Raw genomic sequence first — 24,509 nt, forward strand, 5'->3', positions numbered from 1 at the left:
CTGTGTGAAGCATATCATACCATATAATCCCTCCGTCCCAAGATAAGTGAGTTGGATTCGTATTACATTCGTGAAATTCTAAATCCATATTTTTTTGCGGCCACGTGCTGGTCTGCAGTCAAGCTTGCTATATCCTGAATGTTCTTAATGTTCTTAATGTGGTGATGCGCTGGTTTGCTATTCTAAATCCAAGTGATCAGTTATTTGCCGTTGTTCTTAACGTTCTTGATGAAAAACCAAATTTAGCTGACATAAATAGAATTCGCCATGTGCAGTCAACTTGTGGTTTACTACTGTATCGAAACTGCATTATTGACCGTGTATATATTAGCCATCAGTGTACAGGTAGACTGGATGACTGAAGGCCTAACTTAATTTAGCTATACAAAACCGCAAAGACCCAAAATAAGTTTCTAACTACTAGTAGCAAGTAATAAGCTGATCTGCTCAGCTTGCTAGCTGCATGTAGCCTGAACGGTGAGCACGCCGGACCCCTTGCAATCGGCGGAGTCGAACGCATCGGTGTAGCTCACGGTGCACCACTTCTTCCCGACGCACGCCGCCGTGATCGCCTCCAAGGCCGGCTTGGACTCGCAGCCGCTGCCGCCCTCGTATGCGCCGCACTGGCCCCCGGAGACGCCGAAGCTCGCCGTGTCGACGCTGGAGATGGTCCTGCCGTGCGCGCACGCCAGGGTCACGGCGTCGCCCTTCTCGGCGTCCGCACACACCGGGCCGACCGCCACCGTCCTGAAGTTGACCTTGGCCGGGTCGCCGCCGGCCTCCTCGAAGAGCACGACGGTGTTGGGCGCGCCGTGGGCGGCGTTGAGGAAGGAGCGGGGCACGTGGTAGAACCTCTGGCCGACCTCGCCGCAGCCGGTGAGGCACTTCTCCTGGTTGTTCCACGTCACGTACTCCCCCCGGTAGTCGCAGCGGTGGCAGCCGTCCATGTCGCCGGCCACGTAGCTCGGCCAGTAGCGGCCCAGGTTGTGGCCGTTCACGTACACCACGCCTTTGTTCAGGCCGACCAGGTCCACCACCACGGCCTCCGTGCCAGCGGGAGCCTGGAACGTAGCCTACACGTCGATCGATAATCATATGAAATTCAGTCTCCAAATTAACACAAAACTGTCAAAGAATTGATCTTGGATGGTTTTGCATGCCAAGCATGTACGGTACCTTGTACCAGGTGAAGGGCCTGTTGGTTGGGACGGCGAAAGGGCTCCATCTGAGGCCAGGCTTGTCCAGATGGATTTGCTTTTGCTCACCAAACAAGCCAGTCTAAGACAACAGAGATTGGTTTAGCACAGGTTACGAGTGTTTATTAGAAATGCTGAACTAGTAAAATCAGATGAGACGATGACACATAGTTCTATACTCTGCTTTACCTTGTAAGTCCAGGTGTTGTTGGAGAGATCGATGGTGTTGCCGTGGGCGCTAACCAGCTTAACCGGTCCGCCAACGATACCGGCGGGCATCAGTTCGAAGGAGGCTCCGTAGTTCTGTTTGGATACAAAATAACAAATAAAATGTTGAATGAAACTCAAGAGATGAACAAACTAAGGGACTTCTTGTTAGTTAGGATCGTGAAAAATCAAAACCTTGAGGCCGACGGTAGCACTGAGGAGGGAGATGTAGTTCTTGCCGGGCTTCAGTGTCACCGGAGCCTCAAACTGGAAGAGATATGGCCCATTCACGGCATGCTTGTACCCAGCCAGCTCCCCATTCACAAATGCGTATAGTTCATGGCCTGTTGTGTTCACGTACAACGTGAACTGCTCTTTCGGACCACGGGTCAGGCTGCATTTCATATAACCGAGTTTCAGGTTTAGTGAGAATTAATGCACTCAAACAGGGCAGGCAAAAGATGATATTGTTATTTATAGACTGCCTGAGATTACCTTGTCTTGTACCACAGGTAGTCACTTTCATCAGCTCCCGTAACAATCTGTTCCAAGAGCTCGTTGCTTTTGAAAGAGCCGTAGCTGTCGGTGAAGGAAGGCCTCAAGAATTCAGGCAACCACGACCACTTCAAGCCTCCCTTCGCTGCACTTTCTTTCTTCACCATTACAGACGTTTGGGTCTTAACCTTTGCGGTGTTGTATGCGACAGTCTTGCAGTCGGGCAAAACACTGACAGACCATGCTGGTACTTGGTAAGCAGATCCTTCAAAGGTCACATTCACATCCTTGTTATCATGGCTGTTGCTGATGAAGCAGGCAGACGAACCATCGTCCAAGGTGTACTTTGTCGCCTACATTAGTTGCTCAAAAGAGTAAGATGACAGGATAAAACGCATGGCACATATTCAAATCCGTGATAAAAGAGTAAGATTGGATGATTTGCCAATTCATCATACTTTGACTTTGTCGTCCAAGTTGGTTTCGTTCTGCTGCCCGTAGACGAGATGCTTCTCCATGGAAGTCAGTACAGTGTGAAGCGCCTTCAAGTGACCGTATTTAGGTTGCCTGATGTTACCTATCAGATCACAAAGGCAGTCAAAATCGTTTAGATCTGAATAATAAAATGCCTGAACGAACACATAGTATTATAATAGCATAATATCTCTTGTTATCAAGCAAGGCTCTCACCATACTCATCCAAAGGTGCATCATAGTCATAGGTGGTTGTGATGTATGGACCTCCAGAGGTGCGGCCAAAGTTGGTTCCACCATGATACTGATCAATGTGATAGTGGAAAGTTAATTAGCTCGCATTAAAAATTTAGCATTCATGGATTAATCAATGGTTACAAGCATACCATGTAGTAGTTCTGGACCGACCCACGGTTTTGGAAGAACATGGCAACTGCGTAAGCAACATCCTCAGCAGGCCTATGATAATCTGGCTTATCCCAGGCTTTGAACCTAATGACAGAAAGGAAAATAATTACCGATTAATTAATAAGTTTACTGCGATAGATTTGATTAGCCTCACGGCAGACTGGGAAAGAAGTCTTACCATCCAGTCCAGTTCTCGGTCCATATCTTGGGCATGTTGCTTCCTTTCGGCTTGAAGTCGTGGCAGTAAAACCCGTTGCATGTTTCGATCTGACAATTGGGAGAATTTATTCATCGATCGGTTTCATGTACATAAGCAAAATACAGTTGAATAGTTGATACATGTGAAATTGGGAGAAGAAACATTACGTACCACATTGGGCGGGACGTCGTTGGATTGCTGGCACATGATCCATGGCACGCCGACGTTCTGCTTGTTAGCCATGTCAGCACACCAATGGATGTACTTGGTGGCGGATTCCTGGTCTGGCAAATTGCTCTGGACGTTCCCGTACTCGTTCTCGATCTGCAGATAATGCACATGGTTAGCATTAGCATTCTTTTTTCTCCAGGAACAATTTTATTCTTAGTTAGCCTTAGAAAGTGGTCAGATCAGATTAATGCATGCTACAACTGTGCCTTTTAGAAATATACCTGGGTGAGAATGATGGGGCCTCCCTGGCCTGCAAACATGTTTGCGTCCTTCATCTTGTTCACTATCAGAGTGGTGAAGGTCTCCATCTCACGCTGTTGGAGCGAAGCGTACGTAAGTAACACATAATTAGTCCAGTTCAAGTCGCGAGAGCAAAAGCTAATCTTATTCGGATCAAACAAGTTTGAGACGTGGCATCAGATCGAGTAGTTAATGTACCTCGAAAGGCTCGTTGTGAAGTCTGAACTGCATGTCAGGGATGTCACGGAGCCAGGCAGGGAGTCCTCTGGAAAATATTTTTTTTTAACACAATTAGAACTTAGTACTTGATGTTAGCTAACTGGCGACGCGATCCGCAACAATGAAAAGTAAATTCATCAGCGCACCCGTAGTTCCATTCACCGCAGATGTATGGGCCGATGCGAAGGATGGCGTACATGCCGGCTTTCTGCACCTCCTTGAAGAACCTCATGATGTCGTAGTTCCCCTCGAAGTTATACTGAAAAATCAGGTTGATATATCGAGGCAAACATCAGCAACAGATATATAGTAGGGAGTAAGAAGGATTGAGAAGCGTATTAAGTGGTCGAGGATATATACGAACCTGACGAGGGCGCGGCTCATGGCCGTTCCAGAAGACGTAGGTCTCGATGGTGTTGAGGCCTCCGTCCTTGGCCTTCTGGATCAGATCGGGCCACATCTGCATATATGCACGCAAAGCAAAACGGAACATGCAGTAAGAAACCAAGAACCAATTAGTATTACAATTAGCTAGCTAGGTCACAACGTCTTAAAAGAACTTGAAGCACGTGGAGGAACTTGCACAGCGCGTATACATTACCTCGGGGGTGCTCCTCGGGTAGTGGATGGAGCCGGAGAGGATGATGCGGCGCTGGCCGTCGATGACCAGCGCGCGCTCGTCGTACGAGACCTCGGTGCAGCTCGCGCCGGGGACGAACCCCAACACGGAAACAACCAGAACCAGCAGCGCCAGCGACAGCGCTCGCGCCGTATTGTTGGCACGCATTGCGATCGCGCCCGTGTGGTAGGAACTAGGAAAGTCGTTGTTGGGTGCTTTTGCGGGGTGCAGGGGGTGCGGCTATTTATGCGTGGAAGCGTGCGTCCGTGTACGTGTGCGTGTTGGCTTTTGTCTTCGGGTTTGTCTTCTGTACGTATGTCTGTAATTTGATCTGATCTCTCGTGGATAATTCGTTATCTTGTCGGTCTGCTGGTAGTTTTTGACTCTCCGAGTCCCGACAATCTTTTGCTCACGGACTGCTCGGTCTGGATGTTGGACGGGACACTGCATGCATGACAAGTCCAGCGTCCAGACGGACGACCCTGAGTTAAACTGATTTCCGATAAAAGAAGTCACCTTTCGGTAAAAAATAAAAGAAGTCACTAATTAATTAATTAATTACACACGTAAACCGATCAACTTGTTTCTACAAACAACAATTAATGAGTTTGAGTATGTTTCCTATAACAAGGTGTTATTTTGAAATGCCGGTATTCTCTTCTTCTCCTCCGGCCTTTTTCTTTTTGAAATCAACAGGGGCTCTCCCTTGCATACATGCATAGCTGTCATGCGGATAAGATCTGTCCTTGAGATAGATTAGATAGATAACTAAGGGAACCAGACTGAATTCGCATGAGGTTAATTACAGTCTTCAGTCTGCAGTGTGGAAGGAGAAACGTCCCCTGCGCAGGTCATAGAGCATGCAGGTGCATGTCCTGCTGCTGGAAGTTGCCGATATGATGACGCTGTCGTCCCCCTCCTTCCAGATTCACCATGCACGCCGCGGCCTTCGTTGGCCGCGCAATATGCATGCCAGCTATGCTCGTCCGCGTACGGCACCGGCGCGAAGGTCGCTGACCGGGACAGGTTGTACTAGTAAGGGAGGTCCTGCTTGGCGCAGCTCTTGGGGAGGCACGTGGCGGCGCGCTGCGTCCAGATGAGGTCGCTGCCCGTGTGTCGATCAGCGCCTCCACAGGTACTCGGCGATGTGATGTACGTACTGCCGGGTCGCGCAGTGCACCGGCGCGCTGATCACGTCCTCCTCCTCACCGGCCATCAGCCGCTGCTGCGAGAAATGGTGATTTTTACTGTCCGGTCAAAAACCGCCTGAAAATGTATACATTTTGACATGTTTAGTAGGGGTAACCTTCAAAAATGGAAAAGGAAAAACTCAGCTAGGGTAAACACGATGCGGATATTTCTCGGTCGTTTGTTTTTTATAAGAAAAAAAATCTTACCTCTCAATCCACACATTAGAACCATTGAATTACAATCTGGACATCGTCCTCATTTCCCCGTCTCCCACATGTTGCCTTGGAATAAAATCTAACGGTCATAGTCAGTATGTTGATTTATCTATAACTAAAAAACAGCTGTCATTAAAAAAAACGTAAATATTCATACTCAAGACCCGGAGGCACATCGATGCAATTTTGTAAGACCAAAAACACAGCAGCGCAATATTATTCCAACACAGCAGCAGCACAACTGCACAACACACCCCACTCCGCCACACGCCGAACTGGTGGTGCCTCTTCTTCCAGTGCCGGCCGCCTCGTCGTCGTCGTTGCCTCCCTTCACGCCGCAGGTAGAACCTTCTTTCGTCGCCCTGATCCCTCAATCGCGATCTCTCTCCCGCGGCAGCATTTGTCCCTTGAATCTAGCTAACCTCCGCCCCATCTCCCCTTGCGCCTTGCGGACCGATTGCCTGGGCTTATCCCCTGTTTTCCCGTTCCAGTAAAGTTTCTCGGGGGTTTTGAAGTCAGATCTCCATCGAATTATGTTAGCATAGATGGAATGGTGGAAGCGTTATCGCCTCGGCCACGCCAGTAGTGACACTGCGGGGATCGGTGGGGGAGTTGGAGATTGTTGAAATTTAGGAGAAGGTCCAAAATCCAAACTAAATTAAATTTCTGAAAAATCTGAAAAGCCCATTCATGAAGTGGGATGGGGAAGTGGGATAGTCTCAACTTGCTAGTTTAGGGGGAGTGATACCAATATATAAGCAATGTTGGTATCCCACATAGTAGGTGAGCAATGAAATATCCCCACGCGCGGTCCTCCTCCTCCTCATCATCATTATCCACTCGCGTCGCCTCGTCATGACGCGAGTTCGAGTCGGCCGGTCCGGGTCGTGTTTATCTTTTTGGCAGTCGGAATCTGTTGCGGACGCGTAACAAATCTCGATAATTGCGGAGTCGGTTGGTTTCCTAAACCTTCCGCCCGTTTGCCTATTTAATAAGACGATCCCGGCTTTCGAGAAAACACGCAACAAAACCTAGCCGTCACGCCCGCGATCCAATCTCTTTGTTCGCCGCCTTTTGCTACTCCATCCCGTCGGCTGCGTGCACAGCTCGCCGAGAGAGCAGGCCTCCGGAACCCTGACCTTCAAGATCCTGCCCGGGAGACGGTAGATAAAGTTTTGGGGGAGCGTTCTTACGTGACTGCTCACTTCATCATGTCCCTGTTTCGTCGGCTTCTTCATCACCATTAGCCAACATCGTCCCCAACAACGCTGATCCCGCGGCTCAGCCTGCTGCTCAAGCTCAGCAGCAGCAGGCTGCTCAACTCCAACAGCTAGAATTCTTCAGGTGTGAAATCTGTGGTGAACCTGCATACTGCTGTTTGTCTTGTTTGCTGGTGCATTTGGAAGCACAGGAACGTGGTTGTCTTCGATGGGACGACGCAGGTGTTATCCACATTATTCAGGAGATCGGTCGTGAGGGTGATACGTGGCAGCGTGCGGGGCTGTTCGATGGTTCCCCTCATTTTTCTGATTTTGGTGTGGTGGATGTTATGTGGATCTTGCGTGAGTAATTTTGTAACTTGACAATTTGCCGTGTCGCGGCCTTCTACTTCAATGCATGATATACCCGCCAAGGTATATTCTAGAAAGAAAAAAAAATGTTGGTTCAAGATATGATATAGTCCCTTATTATAGTTCGGTCCCACTGCTTGTGCTTGTCAATGATTGGTTCTTCGGTCGGCCAGTCAGGCGAATGTAGAATTTCTTCCACCGTTCCAGATTTGCTGGAGTATTACTACAGGTTTCTGTTTGTGTTCTTTTGCTTTGCACTGTACTTTGGTTCCATTTGTATGTCAAGCCTTCCAGTACATGGTTTTCTGCTGTAGAATATACACACTGGTAACGAAAATGCCAGCTCCTGAACGTGAAGATGCACAAGCATCGCGAGTGTTGGCCGGAGCTGGGCTGAGCGCCTACGCAAGCGTGTGGTCCCAGCCTAATTACACAGGTGTACAACAATTTTAGCCAAAAGGAAAAACGAAGATTCAAAATCATGTTTGTTGATCAGCAGAGAAGGACAAAGGAGAAGGCTCGATCAAGTTCGGTACTAGTATATGGAGAACACCATAGAGAGAGAGGGAAACATGTCTCCGCAGTCAGTGCTGCGTGGCTGAGAAGGAAAAAAGGATGAAGAGGGCCTTTTTTTGTTGGCATAAGATTGCTATTTCGCGCACGGATTGGCATGAATCAGATAGGGGCACGCCAAAAGGTTGGTCAAGCGAGCCAAAATTGTAAAACAAGCAAGCAAAACATTGGTGACTGTCCATCAAAACGGTCTGATAATACACGTTTACTTTAGTCATTTAAACTTACTTAGGTAACAGATAAACTTGGACATCCAAACATGGACCTTCGTCTCGGGCCCCTAGTCGACGATGGACACAGCTAGCATGCTCTGTATCGCAAGCAACCAGTTACAAAAACGCAGCGTGCTCGATATTTGCCTCAGGGCAGGTGCTAACAGTTGGAAAATCTTTCTGGGTACGGGTAAGTACAGTCAGCCGTTCCGAAAATTTACAGCACCCTAACATATAACAGACATTGCAAGTTCTTCATAACTTGTCACACAAGCGAAGTTCCTCATAACATGAATGTACTCGTTGGGTTAGCAAAGAAACGCCTTTTAGACTTGGATGGTCCTGTACAAGTGCCCTGACTGAAAAGACTCTGCAATATGATGGGAACCATAGGCACAGGTTCATCGAACACCCGAACATAGAGGTGTTTATCAAGTATTAGCTTTTCCAGTAAGGTCCTGCATGTCTGCAGAAATAGGGAGTAATGTGAGGCAATGTGCGCAGTCTTGTTATCTAAATGTGGTCGATTGAATATCAAAGATAATTGAGAAAGGACAAAATATTGGGGTACCACATGGCCATACCTGAGGATTCAGCACATCCATCTGACGGATAACGTCCTCCTGACACAATAGCAGCAAAGCATACGGTCAAAATTTTCAAAATAACAATGTTAACAATGATAAGTGGAACCTTAAAGCATATGGGCATGAGAGCATTCTTTGGTACATTGCATACTACAAAGAAACTGCCTAATGAACTTGTGGCAAACAAACTACTCCCTCCGTCCCATATTAAGTGACTTTCTATTACATGTATATAGACACTTTTTAGGCAGAAATAAATCCATATTTGGACAAATTTGAGTCACTTAATATGGGACGGAGGGAGTACATGACAAGAGAAAATTGTCTTTAAGTAAAATGCTTGAATCGTGATACTTCAGCATTTCAAGATAATATTTACAAAATCAAAGGAGTACATATATTTTGTCTTTCATTTGTACAATGCACATATTATCATATTTTTTGCATGCAAACAAGTTCTAACATAGGAGTATTACATAGCTATGAATTATGAGGGAATTTTTTCCGCCACTTCCTATCAAAATGTTGTAGGCACAACCACATGCACTTTGGATTTACTCCTACAACAGTAAGAAAGGACACAAGCACAATAAATCAATTTGGGTCTTGTTTTACTTTTCTATGTTTTTTTTTCAGCCCAAACATTCTAAAGCTGTTATTCTGTTAACATAGGTTCACAAGGCTGTTTGGATTGTGTAAAAGTAAAACAATTTTTCTAGTGGGTTTAAATAACATGGCCTTGGTTGCAATCATGAGAAAACATGCTTCATTATGAATTAGGGCTGATAAGAGAATTCAGTGGTTATATGATACTTTGATTTATGACTTACGCAAGGAGTCAACAATCAGATGAAACCATCATAAAAATAATCCCAACGTATAATAATCAGTTACCAATCATAAAAATGAATACGCACCTCTACTACTCCAGGATATTGCATCACATAGCCAATAATTCGACGACTTAAACCTTCATAGACAGTACTATTCGTGCTGCCATCACCATTTATCCATGGTAATATAGGGTGATAAATATGCCTTTCACAAGTATGGCAACAATCACTATCCCTGTTCTCTTGTGTTGCAGCACACAGTGTTTCCTTATCTCCAGGATTTTGACTGCACATTTGAGAGCTCGACTTGCTTTGACCACTCAGGACTGTTACAGTGTGCCCATCGCCAAGCACCTTTACAGTTCCCTGATTGCTAGATACGGGCCATATGGCATGCTTCTCTTTCAGTAGATTTCTTGTGCCCACAGTCTCCACATTTTGAGAAGCTGGGGGTCGTGAACAGCTGCAATGCACTGATTCTGCGAGTGTGGTTATATGATACTTTGACTTATGTAAGGAGTCAACAATCTGGAAACCATCATATGCGTTGACCTATGAAGAAATTGAGCACATGGTGACTGCCAAATTTTAGTAAATGGGGAAGAATAAAGAATAGCTGTTGAGAGGAAGGAATCAAGGAGTATAGCTTAATATGCAAAGTAATGCATTGCTGTAAGCCTCAAACTCAAGGCTCCATCTCAAAAGGAAATGGCCTACAACAAAACGACAGCCCAAATTGTCTCCTATACAAAAACTGAGTCCATAAACCAAAGGTAAGCAGCACTGGAGCGATTTACACTTCGCTTTTCTCCATCTTACCACCGCTGAAGTGCTTAGCATGTAGAAGGTGCTACATTCTATCACATGAAGGAGATAAATACTCCCTCTGCTCTTCATTATTTGTTCCTAAATATTACTCAAAAAAGAAAACTTCTTAAAGTTTGACTTAGGACAAAGCTAGAACATCTTATATTTAGGAACGGAGGTAGTAGCAGACTCGTACAAATCCAACAGCAGGTCTACATTTTTAACCATGTTTCGCTCTATAGATGTCTGTAAATATGATTATATGAATGAACAAAGTGCATGTGGGTAATAAGATTTCACTGGCATAAACAAACTTTCAAAGCTTTACCTCCATGGCGAGATGAAATCTCTTGAGTGTATCAACAATCACATCGATTAACTGTGTGCCTGCAGTGGATAAGATCAAACAATATGAACTATACCTACCAAAAACAAAGACTACTTTATGCACCAACTAAGTTCTACTACCTCCGTTCCCAAATACGGAGTATAAGAATTCCTAGTTTTGTCCTAAGTCAAAAAAAAAGTTTGACCAAGTTGATAAAAAATATACTAACATCTACAATATCAAATAAGTATACCATGAAAAGATATATCATGGCGGATTTAATAAAATTCGTTTGGAGCTGTAGATGTCGGTAATTTTTTCTACAAACTTGGTCAAAGTTTGACTCACGACAAAGCTAGAACTTCTCATATTTAGGAACAGAGGGAGTACAAAACTACGTGAGTGTTTGTTCATGAGAATAACAAGTACCTAGTGGATGCAGTGCTTGTGACAATTCTCTCAAACTAACTCCTCCTTCGCCACCTTGACGAATAACACAAAATGCACATCTGAACAGATCAGAAGACAATTTGCATGATTCATTTTGATTACAAGATAGTGAGTGTAACTGTTCCGCATATATTTTCATAGCATCCCAAGGCCATCCAGTATAAGAGTTTTCCAACTGAGATTCAGACAGAAAATGTCGCTGACATGAACTGGAGTTGTTTAAATGCAGTACATTGTCGGGGCTTTCAACCTGGGAATCAACATCCTTGCTGCTTATCTCCCTGGCTGAAGTCAAAATAAGGCACTCTTTATCATGCAACACTTGCATGCAACTGCTTGCATGATTTCTCTCTTGGTTCAGAGCAACTCGAATACCAGGAAAACCTTTCTCGCGACGATAACCAAGAGTACTTTTGTGTTTCTTAGTCTCACCGCTTTCATCTTCTACAGTATCAGCCTTGCGTTTGTGAGTGCCATCACTCAATACACTGGTATCTTCAACTAATGGGCAAGAACTATTAGGTTCATCAGCCTCACAAACTCCTTCAGTTGGCAATGAAGGTGAAATGAATAACTCTCCTGACAAAACCATAGAAAAGAGATGAATGATTTCCCCACATTCTATATCTGGATAAAGGTAAATTCTATCGTCCATAATGCTCTTTTGCTGCCCTTCAAGCCATTTTGAAAATTCAGAAGCCTTTTTTCCTGAACCAAATGGGAAGGGAGAATGAGAAGCATTGATGAAGAATTTTCCAGAAAGGGTGTATGGTTTTGTTCCATTTCCACTAACCTGCAAAATGTGGGCTGAAACATGAACAACGGTACAAAATGAGGTAAAGTGTATTAACAGTACAAAAACAACCGGCACTTAAATCATAAATCAAACTGCTAGCTCCGGCTCATCAAGAATTGCAGATGCCCTATCATTCCTGACATGGTTACGGTTACAAACAGGATTGAGAACTTCTCCAACGGTCAATTGAGCAATTATCATTTCCAGCTCATGTTAAGAAAAAAGATTATTCCACATAGCTCCATTGCAAACACAGGTGCTTATACCACGGGGAAACTAAAGGCTGTGAATTTTGAAGTTCAAACTAAACATATTAGCATAAGTGCATGCAGGTGTGAGCACTGATTTGCACTGGTTTCATATGAATTACTTCCGTAATGGTGGTTTGTGATAGGACCAGCTTGAGATAGAGTATAATTTTTGTGATTGCAAACCATGGATAGTAAATTTTGCATCCTATGCAACTGCTGTTTGTAAGGAGAACCGTAAGAACAGTTTTCTCACAGCAAAAATTGCGGGGGGGAATGCCTAGGTTTCACAGGGAATGAATGATTTTATATTTACTGAAACTGTAGGGGAAACCCCCCACAGTAAATTTTATTAAAATATAAGTGCAAAGAGTAGGAATGTACATGGTAGAGGGGGGGAATATACAAAGCTGCACAAGTGGAAAGAACTACACAAGAAGAAACCGTCTGATATTGCACTTAATAAAGTTGCAAAAGAGGAATGAAGCTGAATATTGCACTTAATTGTGTGCGAGCAGAGCTAATGTGGGGTACGAAAGATCTGATCTGGGCTGAACATATACTAGAGAAATAGTAGAGACTGGACATCGATGTGAACTTTAACTGCATAAGTAAGCAAATACTAACCATGAACTTCTTCTCGTTTAGAAAGGAAAAGGCAGTGAAAATTTCATTCTTTGAATAAAGCTGGAGGGTTGCAGCTAATGAAGCTTGTACTTCTGACCCTGATGATGTGCTGAGAAAAACCAACTTCAGAAGCTCTATCGCATTTGCAACTGCCAAGGATTTGCAGACATCTCTTCTAGTAATTTCATATTTGTTGATCTTAATGACCTTTTCATGAGATATACAGGGAATGTCCATGCTTTTACTTGCATGGGTTGCATTTGAACGTCTAGGCAATTTTGCCTGTTCATGTAATCCGGTTTCTGGATCTGCAGTGCTTGTACTGGCTGAACCTTGCATAACCTGATTAATCCAAGGTAAATGATCGATATTAAATAAGACATAGGTTGGGAGTTGCAGTTAGATAAATGATCACTTACTAGTTTTTCCTGCCCACTTGGAATTTCCACAGTGGCATTATTATCCTCATTGCTCTTTTTATTCTTAGACCCAGCTCCCCTGGTCTGGTTCATTTTTTCTATTCGGATGAATTCAAGGGCTTCATCAAGTGCGTTTTTTATTTCTGGATCTTCGAAATAATCCCAATGGACCGTCTCAGAATCTGATTCTGCACAGTTCCCATGACTAGAACTTGAAATATGGGAATGGCATCCCCTCTCTTTCCATCTCCTTTCCTCTCTGAGAAGGCTACAGATTCGCACTACAGCTTCTCTTACATTTCTGTTTTTATTTAAGTATGCCATCCTTTTACGACATGTGTGTGGTGCAGCTGGAAGACCAGAGAGAGAGTTCCATAAACACTTGGGTCCACGTGCAGCACAAAATCTAGTGTATATCATCAGAAGTTTTCTGCAGATAATAATAACCCATCAGGATCCACTATCATAGAAAACCTTTTAGCTCCAGTATTAAGGTCTATAAATCAAACTTCAAAACCATCAAAAGTGGACACAGAACAAAATAATACCTGTCTGATTCATATGTCCACAGGAATCTTTTACCAGTGGATGATGCAGAAATTCTCAATGGTAGCTCCTCATCCAGGGTAGACTGGGCTGATATCTTTCCAGTGGATCCGCTGGATTCAACTTTTTGTTTAACAAATCTCATGGTAACCTTATCGGCGGATCTTTTCCTTTTCTGAAAGATCAACCCAGAATTAACTCCTTGCTGTTTTTGTTTAGCCGAAAAGCTGGGCTGCCCATGAAGCTGTCTATTCTGACAGGACGAAGCACAAAGCACCTACATTAGTAGAAACAATTCCTGCCAGTCAGTATTGAATAGGAGCCATAGGCTATTCAAATAAGACATAGCAATATTTTAAGTAGGATAATGAAACAATCAGGCTAGTAACATAGTATTCAGAAAAGCATAACTAAAGAAACAAGCAGGCAGCAACTTCTGGTAGGCCACTCAATTAAGAATACTAACTGAAACTGAAGACCGTACGTGAGAAAAATTGCCTTCTGAGTTATGAGTATGGCTTTTCTAACTTGTACCAAAACAGACTGCACGGATTTCTGTGTATTATGCTAAGTGAGATATGGTTACTCTAAAAATTTCATGGCCATATCTGGAACCATTTGGGAGAACCAAGGAGATACGAACAAATATATTTTCCACATAAATCAGTACCCCTCCTTCTGTCTGTATGAACAGCATTACTACAGTTAGTACTGAAATCACGTATCTCCGCCAGTGTACCATGATGTACTACACCCATGATTTAATTATTTTTTATTTGTTGGGTACCATTCTAATGCCAGAAAATCGTATCCAAACTAAAGGTGCTTAGGTACACTCATGCTCAGTTGAAACTTTGCAAAACTTAATCGTGCTAGCTCCACTTTCCATGCTAAAAACTCTTGGCATTAGCTTAAGGTTAAGTGGGAAAAGAGCATGTTGTGAGATCACCCTTTGTTAGCAAGAGTTACACAGTTACACAGGTCCACCTTTATTTCATAAAATAAACTATGAAACTCCAGCACAGTTACACAGGTCCACCTTTATTTCCTTTTTATGGCCTCCATAGTTTTCAAGAGAGAAGGTGAGCAGAGAATCAACTATGATCACATTAAAACTTCCAAAACTCAATCACTTTGATTTTATTCTGCTAAAATAGAGCACTCAAAAATGAATGGATACTAGAGCAGTTAGGTGCTCACTTTCCCATACTTATCATTTGTTACATGACCACTTTCCGTGATAAAAGGAGGCTCTTAATTACAACATGGAGAAATAAAAGAATGTAGACCATATGATGACCTCAGCAACATACTTATATGTGATTGCTTAGTCATCAGGCAGTCACATCTTAATCTGATGTTCAATTGAACTGTTATGGTTTTGTGTTGACCTTCATTAATTCTTCCATGGAATTTATCTACCCTTACTTTAAGTCCTCGTCCATCTTTTGGTGCCCCAAAGGAGAAGTCAAGTTTCCTCAATATGGAGGCGAAGCCCTTATTGAAGATGGAGGACAAGGTCAAATACTAATCAGAGTAAATATGGTAATGCAGGACAAGGTCAAATACTAATCATAGTAGTCCTGCAGATCACTTACTGAAGATGGAGGGAAATTCCAAACACTTACCTGCTCTACAGAGAGATTCAACTCCCTTGCAATTACATGACAATCTTTGAAAGGAATTCTCCCCTTCCCACTCATATCCATAATACGCTTTTGTAACTCCAGCCGTTGTTCAGTAGTCATTACTCTAAGAGAGCTCCATGACCGAGGATGAGAAACCTACATGAAACAGGGTATGTTATACTACATTCTAAGAATTAAAATCAAAACTAAGGCCATAGAGAACTCAATAAGCTGTTTCCAGTGGAGATATTTTTTCTCAACAAAATGCAAGAGCCTTGCGCTTCATTTTGTTGAAAAGAAAATAACAAGTTTGAAGCCATCAAGAAGGCTAGACACAATGCAGGCACAGAAACAGGAAAAAAAAAAACAATCACGGCACGTCCCAAATGCCAGGCAGCAACACCCTCAGGCCAAAGGCCCCACTCTAGCGCATAACCTTGCTTCTTATCTAATCATGGCAGGCAGGTAAGGGACCCATGGCCTAGCATGCTCGAAGGCACATTCGTTGAGGTTGCTTCCACACCATCCAGCAGGTAAGCAGTGTCGTGGAGGCGAAGCCCTTGTGCAACGGCTTCGGTGTTCAGCGGCACGCCCACTGTCACCAGCCAGCCAGAGTCTTCCCAGGTGCCGGCGGGGGAAGGTGGATCTTATCCACCCGAGCGTCTCGTACCAAATCTGTTGTGAGAACGGACAATCAACGAGCAGATGTTGCATTGTCTCCTGTCACAGAGCAGACAGGCCGGTTCATGCTGCAGCCCTAAACGCGCAAGCTTTTCAGCCGTCCAGCAATTATTCAAGTTGGCAAGATAGAAGAAGAATTTAACTTTCCCCTGAGCCTAGGTTTTCCAGTTGAGTTCTCAGGATCCATATTGCACCGTGCCATGGAAAGTGGCGAGGTAACAGGATCGAGCAGAGTCTGTGCTGGTAGTGCTCCAGCGCCACACCAGGCACTCGGTGTTGCCAGAGAGGTGCCTCTTTGGAGCCGGTCTTGCATATTGCCCACTGAGTGTTGTGTGATGACGATGACTTAGTGTTGGGCGGGCCAATCAGTAGGGTCCCTCTTTGGCGCCGGTCTTGCATATTGCCGACTCGAAGCTCGCCATCAGAATCGGCGCTGCTTGGTCGGCGGCGCGCCTGGCTGACTGTTTGGCATGGGCAGATGCAAGCTTGCACGCGGCACGCCTGCCGAGGAAGGGACCTGTTGTTAGTCGTCTGTGGTGAAGTCGGAGTCGCCAACTCAAGGGAGTGTTGTGTGATTACAATGACATCTGCGTGCAACCTCGATGGCGACCTTCTTTTGGCAGTGTGTGGATTGCATGTGGGTGGCCAGGACCACCAGTATTGTCCTCGTTGTGGTCATGATCCATGATGCAATAAGGAGGTTTGTTATGTTTTTTGCCCTGTTTTCAGCAAATTAACTGGGCAACTCTCTTCTACTTAATTATCGGATTGAGTCCTGAGGACTCCGGTTCGAATAAAAAATCATGAATACTAAGGGAGTAGTTAACAGCAGCAGCAGCCAATGTGATAATGAAATTAGCAAACAGAACATGAACAGTTTAGCTGAAAGGATCTTATAGGCAGAACATTTTAACACAATCAGAAAAGAGATAATATATCATAAAGGAATACAGGACACAAAGAGAACAAAACGTAGGTTAGTGTAAACAGAACTGTACAGTTAAACCATTGGTGCAGGAGTCAAATTTTGATAAACATTTATTTTCAAAGTACATAGAGGGATAAAAGAGTAATTGACCATTCAAGGATGATAACAGCTAAACTCAACAGCAAGATGTTACTATTATGGGATAATAGTGCAATGATGACTAACCTCAGGTACAGAACAGCCAGGAAAGGCACTAAGCGGCTCAGCCAAACCAGCAGTTAAATAGCAGTACTCTAATGTTTCCCAGTAAGCATCGACAAACTCCTGCTTTGAAAGCACAAAATCATGCCTGATTTTTGGATGTTGATTCCCATAATCATGGGATGATGCGAGAATCCTTGGTCTAGGTTCTTCAATGTAAGGCCTGAGATCCATTGAGTGTGTAGGCACAGCATCTGATGACACACCCGAATCATCTACAAGTTCTGTTGCAAGTTGGACCAACTAGCAAACATAGCCACAGAAGTGCAGAACTGTGTCATTACAAGTCCACTGCACCCTAAAGAATTAAGATAGCATGCAAGCTGAATTGCAATAAACCTAAACTTTGACTTTGCTAAAAATGAATATGCAGCAGGCAAATATCAACCTAAAAGAACTTCAGATTTGTAATCTTCCTAGTATTTAAAAGAGTACTCTATTTAAAAAGCACCTAAGGTTCTAGATTCTCGCAAAGTTAACTGTAAATATCAAAGAAAAAGAACATTACCTTGAGCTTATCTAAAATATTTATTAAGCGTGAGAGTCGGCCCTTGGCATGAGTATCCATGAGCTGGTTGTATTCCTTGGTAGGAATTTCTGAAAGCACTTTTCCAAGCCTACACTTAGTTATCATGTTATCAGTCTTCTTGGCTGATCCCACAACTTGTAGGAAGAGTTCAAGAGGCATTTCATTTATAGCTGCTGCCATCGAAAATAACTGACTTGATTGATCAAGGGCCTTGTCACTATGCCCTTCTTTGGCAGAACCAAATGGAGTGCAGTAACTTGGCAAGCCAGTAACATATACCCACAGAAATTTATGGAACAGCTTTGCCCGAATCATTTTTGCACCTATAAATCCGTTGGCATGCATAGCTTCTAATATTAATGGTTTCTTCTCTTTAACTCTGCGTGAAATCCTCAAGCCAGGTATGGCTGCCGTATATTGATTTTGCTTCATTTTAGCTGCTGCACCGGAACGAGTTTCAGTATCGAAGTTCCGCTGTCTGATCCTAATTTGGTCGACAAGTTCTGATGACAAGTCCCCAACAGAAGAATGCAGTATTACATCAATGAGACGACTGCGAGTGTAGTTTGTAACCAAAGGGACACTAACTTTGATACATTTACAGCTGCCCTGTTGCTGAAGCTTATTCAATGTGCGAGTCAGTGTCTTCCTATCCATCATTTTTCCGTTTTCCTTTTCAAGTCCCTCTAACCATTTATGTAACTCCACCTTAAGTACAAATTTCTTTTTCTGTAAAGGAAAAAAGGTATTAAAAATAATGAACTGCAATAAAACATGCACAGGTGCATGAACAAGATGCATGCACATGACCGTGAGTAGACAAACTAACAAAAATGACGTTGCTCCTTGCAAATCTGGTTAAGACTAAACTATGATGTCCTTCCATTGATTACACATAAAAAATAATGAATAGGAACACATGGCTATAAAATATACACTGCATCAAGCGTTCCTTGAAGCGATAAAATGGTATAGAACTGTTAATCTATTTTACTTTTATGAAACACATGAGATATTACTCTTTTACTCATACCTTTGAGCTGCACTGTCCAGATAGAAGCGTACTGGTCTAAGGAATATTGAGGCCATAAACCACATACTCTTATAATAATAAAACGGATAAATAACCCCCTATAAGTAATTTTCTTTTATTAGCAATCACCAAAAAATATTTTACCATACAAATACCCATCCACCCTACTTGTTCATTTTTACAACTTTACTGCGAATTTCCAGTGTTCTTCACCAAATCATGACATATTAGAGGCCATGCAACGACTCCAATACAACAAGACACAGCGCCACTACAGTGAATAAAGAGAGAAGCTACTGTTGAGAAAGCCGAAGAGAAAGAACGGAATTGGCTGCCTGGTGGATCCGGCTTGATCATGATACAATTGCTGGAGACTACAAATTGAACAAAGTAACACTTGCAATTAACTTAGAGCAGCTAACGTATGGCTGCAAGACAATGTTATGTTCCTATAAAGTGTAACAAACTGCACAAAGTAATTGGAAGTTGCAGTAATGCTCCTGTGAGGTGCATCAGGTTGGGCAAGAGAAAAAGCTTCGGGCCACAGAACAAGCTCTTGGAGAAGTTCAGGAATGGTAATTTACGACACATTTGTATTTCAATAGATGGTTTGCATGAAAATATTGGTTGACGAGTACTTAGCAGGCAACCTTCAACATGTGTAGAATCCTTCTATGCCGTCGATCATCAGAAGTTGAAGGGGGGCACCGATACCTCTTCTTCTGATCCAAAGCAAGTTTATCTAAAAAACAAAGCATGTGATCAACTACACTGAACTGAGCAGAATTTTTTGGGTATAACCTACGCCTGTTTATTGAATTTAATAAGGCACCCATGTACTTTTTGAGATTCGAACTTCGTAATCACCAAAATTTAGACAACAATATATAGGCAGTGTGACCAAAAGTGGTACCATAGATTCCCATGAAAGTTCTCTTAGTGGAAGGAGTACTTACAAAAAGGAACATATAACTCAAAATAGGAGATAGTTGCAAAATCAAGCTTGGTGAAATACTACTTACAGAAAAACAGGGAAGGAATGTTCTACTCCCTCCGTCCAACAAAAGATGTCTCAAGTTTGTCAAAATTTGGATGTATCTAGACATGACTTAGTGTGTAGATGCATTCAAATTTAGTCAAAATTGAGACATCCTTTGTTGGACGGAGGAAGTATATCTCTTACTGACTGGGAACATATAGGGTGACAATAACCTAAATGTTGCAAATGTCTGGAAATCATGAATACAAAAATCTTAAAAAAGTAACCACATACAGGGAAGGCATGTTCTAAAACTCTGCAAAATTTCAATAGTATTCGGCAAATAGGATTGCATACTGTTCCCAGAGTGTAAGCCTTTTTCATATCTCACAAATGCAAATGAATTTGGTTTTGAAACTTTGCATGTTTGTAGAACGTGCATAACCATCCTTGTGCATATAATTCAGGAACTCATGCACATGATTTTAAGATCTATGAGTAATCAATACCCAGATGTCAATGTCAAAGATAAGTCAAATTTAGGCAGCAGTGCAGCAAAAATAATCAAATACCACAAGCTCTTACAGCAACATGCACTTTCCAAACAAATTTTAAGCGCAGAATCTAAGAGAATCAGTTTGCGATGGGAATCTAGAATTACTTACCTTGTCTAACTAGTTGAGAAACTCCAGCACAAGCTTCATAGTTGCTTTGTAAACAATGTCCAACTGGATGGCATTCCTCTTCAGACAAGAGTTCGCTATTAACCAACAAGTTACCATGTGGGCTAGGAGAATCCAATCCTTTAGATGGAACTAGTGACCACAAATCGGAAGAATTGGCATGATCATCTGGGAGCGCCTCAAAACTTTGCAGAGCGGTACCAGATTTGTAATCCAAAAAGTTTTTTGAAGTCCAAACTCGGTATTGAGATGTCTTATCTGCAACTTCAGCGTCCCAAGTCAAATTGAATCTTTGGCGCATGGACGACACTCGTTTATGAAGCCTTCTTGAGTTGTTATGCCCAAGACGTTTGCCGAGCTAATTATTAGATGTTATATGAGAAATGAGTTACTAATTTCAAGAAATACAAAATACTAAAATGCCACAGTAGATGAGATAAATAACACTAACCCATATTAGATAATGATGTGTACTAAAGCTGCCTTATAAATTCACCGCCTATACATTGCAGGGTTCACAGTGCAAAGATGTTTATAGCATGGAGTTAATTTTTCATCAGGGACAACAATCAGAAGGATATTATATAGGTAAGAATGTTATACCATAAAGAAGAGATCATATCTAATTTAAGTTGGGAAGTAAATGAAATTTCAATAACTAAATTGCTAAGGCTATGCGGTTAGAAACAAAAAAAGATGTGCTAGTATATATGAGCCAGATACATCCCACAAATAGGTCTTGCTAATATGACAATAAAACACCTGTTTATACGCAAGTATACCAGAAGCCTGCCTGCAGCACTGTATATGACTGGATAATCTGCACGCTTGTAGAAAGCTGATAGTGCATATGTTGAACTACGATCTACACTAAAGGACATAAACATTATACTCCCTCGATCCCATATCAAGTGTCGCAATTTTGTCTAGATACGTATGTACCTACACACTAAAACGCGTCTAGATAAATGCTTATCTAGACAAAGTTGCGACATATGGGACGGAGGGAGTAGATCATATGCTACATAATTGTGCCCAAAAAAATATGCTTGACAGGATAACTTTTTAGGATTTAAAGATGGATAGATTGACTATGATTATTAACACTGGAAGTTAGAAACTCTCACTTCCTTCCACATGGATTATGGGGGTTTCAGAAGATGAGAACAATGCAGACCACATAGGTATCAAGAAAGATATTTAATCTGCTATAGCACATCAAATAAATTAAGTTTGAAAGAAGAACTAGGCTGCAAAAAATAGTTTTCAGGAGCTTTCCTATCTTTGCCTGGGAAATTATTAATTGCTGCACTCCAAGTCGCTAAATCAACCAAGCAGTTGCTGAAACAACCAAATCTGCCAAGGAAAGCCCCATATTTCAATCTGGTTGTAAATAACAACCAGATTCAAGTATTTCAACAATCAAAGAGAAAAGCAGGTGAAGGAAATGCATATATGTAACTGGAAATAAAGCAGAATAGCACTGCACAAGAAGAAATATAAAAGCAGTCTCAATGCTGTGAAGGGATGCAGTGTACCACTAAACAATATAATGCACCGTGTTGTACCGTTGAAAGGTTCAGAGAAGTACCTCAACAAGGGTTACACCTTTCGACCCTTGAGCTTTGATCATATCGTATATACAGTTGTCTAGTGGAAGCTCCATAACTTGATCAGTTGCCTGGCTTTTCTGGCAAACTTTGTAGTCTGAGGTTGTCCTTTTTGGCTGAAACTCAATTGGATCAAATTTCTTCAACAGACGCAAACAACGTACAACCTGAAAATGACATAGCACGTGGGTTGACAAAGTATACAATGCAACAGATTAAGAATATTAGAGCAGGAGTGAAGAACTGCAACACAACAGGAGGAAACATCACCTTATCATTAACTTTGGCGTTGAATTCTTCAACAAGCCGCGCATCTCTTAGTCTATGCAAGACCTGAAGAAAACGGAATCTCAAATCGCCCCACAAGGAGAGCAACTGGAAAGTAGAGAACATATGCAGTAAGCAGTTAAAAACGTACTTACATTTCTCCATGCTCTGTGCCCATATGCCATCTTGTAATCAAGATCAACTTTAATATCTGACACAACAAGAGCCTATAGGGAACGTTGCACAAAGTTAACAAACTTGCAAATCAGAAACAATTTAAAACAGAATATGAAATGAAAAAGAAGAAAAGAATTGACCTTTCCAGTAGCGTTTTCAAGTTTATCACATATCGCTTTCATTGCTGGAAGATAATCATGAACAGATATGTCGTTCTTAACATTTACACCAAATCCATCTTCTTGCGAAACATCTATATTGGTATCGTCATAGCTCCCCAGTAGTTCTGGCTTTGTAATCTCAATTCTTCGGTGTGAACTCATATTCATGTCTTTGGCATATCGGGACAGATATAGCGAGTTGGTGTTGATAACCTGTTTGTTCTGTGAAGCCTCTTCTCCCTCAACCCCATTATCTTTCACCTTTATGAGAGTTGATTGTCTAACTATTAACCGCTGTGATTCAAGGTTTTTTACAATAAAATAGAAGTTGTTTCCTTTCATGTGAAATTTTTTGCAAAGATCATTCTGTGTTACGCCAGAAGTCCTGAAACAAAAATTGAAAACAAAGATGTAAATTATTGTGCACGTGTTTATTGAAGTCGTGGTATCTTCTTGCCTATTTACACATGCATTATGGAAACAAAGGACAAATTACGAACAATAGAAAGAAAAGAAACTAATAGCTACTGCATGGGAGAATGTTGATTATGCTAATTTGCAGAAGAATGGAAAGATGTAAAATACATGTGCACGGCATTGACAAAACAGACGTTTAACACCCAATACACCCCTAGATTTTCACGGTTAAATTGAGAAATGAACTTTAATCTGCCTAAACTTGATAAGTGAGACAAAGTGGAACACGAAACTTTAGCTGCCAAAGGGAGATGAAATGCCGACTTTGTCCAAACAAAGCCAGGGACTTGGCTAAACTTAAGAGCAGACACTAAATCCCTCTACATGTCCAAGTGAGCCAATGTGGGCATGGATCTTATTTGGCTCAAGGGAGATGACATGGTAACTTTGACACTATTAAACCAGCCATTTGACCTCTGAGGTCGTATGTGGGCTTATTGGGGGGTTGTGCAGTAAAATTCTGATACACTACGAACAACAATAGCTCCGTACACAGGAAAATGCCCCAAAATGACCACAAAATAGCAAACACCCTCCTATCTCCTTAACCAAAATAACCACAGGGTCATGTAAAACAACTGAATCAATATTCATAATCTCCTAAGTCCATAGAATTACAGCATCACAGGTAACATTGGCATGAATGTACAATAAACAAAGGGGAGATATAGTACGATGATAATTTACTCAGACGGTACACTGAGCGCACCTGCTTGCTCCGACAAGCTCTAGCGTTGCCTTCTGGACGGCACTCAACTCTGATTTTGCGAATCTGCGGTCATACATCCCAAGGAAGTTGTCCCTGAGCGCTGGGCTCGACAACAGACGCACGCCCCGCCGCTCCGCCTCCTCCAAGTCCTTCCCCGCTGGGTCTTCAGGCGCGATAGGCGATCCATCCCCATCGCCCGCCACGAGGCTGATGACGGGGAGCGCGAGAAGGCGAGCCCACAACGCGCGCTTGACGGGAGGACCGAGCGGGAGCCCGGCCGCCTCGAGCGCTCCGCGTAGCGCCGGCCAGAGGTCAGCGACGGGGAGCCCATGCGAGAGGCGGGCGCACACCTCCTCGAGCGCCGCCGAGACGAGCGCGTCCATGCCCGCAGCTCGAGTAGGAGGGAGGTAGATGTTTCGAGGGTTTAGGGTTTAGGGTTACATCCGCATCAGTGTCGACACGCAATCGGAAGCGGAAGGGGAAACTTAGCTACAGCGCGTTGGAGGGACAGTGCGGCGCTTTCGCCGGTGGCCGCGCCCGCTAGGGACAGAAACGCCAGAGGATGCAGCGACGGCGAAGGCGAAGGCCGGTGCGATCAGGTGGTCGTGGTGGCCACCAATGAGCTGGATTGTCGATGTGTCGTGGGCTTATGACTTCGGCTAAGGCAATCCGATATACGGGGTATAATTCAATTC

General features: G+C 43.0%; 2 protein-coding genes across 3 annotated transcripts; both read right to left on the reverse strand.

The window, feature by feature from the left end:
• Positions 1–68: 68 nt before the first annotated feature.
• On the reverse strand, positions 69–4,480 carry LOC100845815 (beta-galactosidase 1). The gene is made up of 15 exons (XM_003572686.3): positions 4,271–4,480; positions 4,034–4,129; positions 3,816–3,928; positions 3,649–3,715; positions 3,432–3,524; positions 3,151–3,303; positions 2,959–3,047; positions 2,759–2,864; positions 2,589–2,676; positions 2,357–2,475; positions 1,899–2,251; positions 1,599–1,797; positions 1,386–1,499; positions 1,177–1,278; positions 69–1,073 (listed from the first exon to the last, which is right to left on the reverse strand). The coding sequence occupies exons 1-15, from the start codon at positions 4,454–4,456 to the stop codon at positions 456–458; spliced, it is 2,496 nt and encodes an 831-aa protein (XP_003572734.1). The 5' UTR covers positions 4,457–4,480; the 3' UTR covers positions 69–455.
• A 3,533-nt stretch (positions 4,481–8,013) lies between these two features.
• LOC100846116 lies at positions 8,014–24,429 on the reverse strand. 2 transcript variants are annotated; one of them, XM_010237438.3, is made up of 19 exons: positions 23,815–24,429; positions 22,608–23,013; positions 22,446–22,517; positions 22,294–22,356; positions 22,005–22,190; positions 20,396–20,771; positions 19,402–19,493; positions 17,698–18,447; positions 17,154–17,432; positions 15,320–15,475; positions 15,120–15,188; positions 13,694–13,968; positions 13,146–13,575; positions 12,727–13,068; positions 11,035–11,848; positions 10,606–10,664; positions 9,555–10,022; positions 8,635–8,673; positions 8,014–8,516 (listed from the first exon to the last, which is right to left on the reverse strand). In XM_010237438.3, exons 1-19 carry the CDS (start codon positions 24,195–24,197, stop codon positions 8,334–8,336), a joined length of 5,442 nt encoding a protein of 1,813 aa, XP_010235740.1. In that variant the 5' UTR covers positions 24,198–24,429; the 3' UTR covers positions 8,014–8,333. The 2 variants fall into 2 exon arrangements, with proteins under 2 accessions (XP_010235740.1, XP_010235741.1); XM_010237439.3 differs by lacking the exon at positions 15,120–15,188 and having other exon boundaries at positions 23,815–24,428.
• Between the last annotated feature and the right edge of the window lie 80 nt (positions 24,430–24,509).

The sequence above is a fragment of the Brachypodium distachyon genome, chromosome 3, assembly GCF_000005505.3.
Source record: "Brachypodium distachyon strain Bd21 chromosome 3, Brachypodium_distachyon_v3.0, whole genome shotgun sequence".
NCBI classification, from domain to species: Eukaryota; Viridiplantae; Streptophyta; class Magnoliopsida; order Poales; family Poaceae; genus Brachypodium; species Brachypodium distachyon.

What these genes read in the sequence shown, in the direction of transcription:
- LOC100845815 (XM_003572686.3), bottom strand. Translation starts at nt 4,456, where the DNA reads ATGCGTGCCAACAATACGGCGCGAGCGCTGTCGCTGGCGCTGCTGGTT. An exon ending in ACCCGAGGAGCACCCCCGAG is followed by an intron (nt 4,130 to 4,270) that starts GTAATGTATACG and finishes GCATATATGCAG; the next exon opens with ATGTGGCCCGATCTGATCCA. An exon ending in ACCGAGAACTGGACTGGATG is followed by an intron (nt 2,865 to 2,958) that starts GTAAGACTTCTT and finishes TTCTGTCATTAG; the next exon opens with GTTCAAAGCCTGGGATAAGC.
- LOC100846116 (XM_010237438.3), bottom strand. Translation starts at nt 24,197, where the DNA reads ATGGACGCGCTCGTCTCGGCGGCGCTCGAGGAGGTGTGCGCCCGCCTC. An exon ending in TTGAAAACGCTACTGGAAAG is followed by an intron (nt 22,518 to 22,607) that starts GTCAATTCTTTT and finishes CGTTCCCTATAG; the next exon opens with GCTCTTGTTGTGTCAGATAT. An exon ending in TGGACATATGAATCAGACAG is followed by an intron (nt 13,576 to 13,693) that starts GTATTATTTTGT and finishes TATTATCTGCAG; the next exon opens with AAAACTTCTGATGATATACA.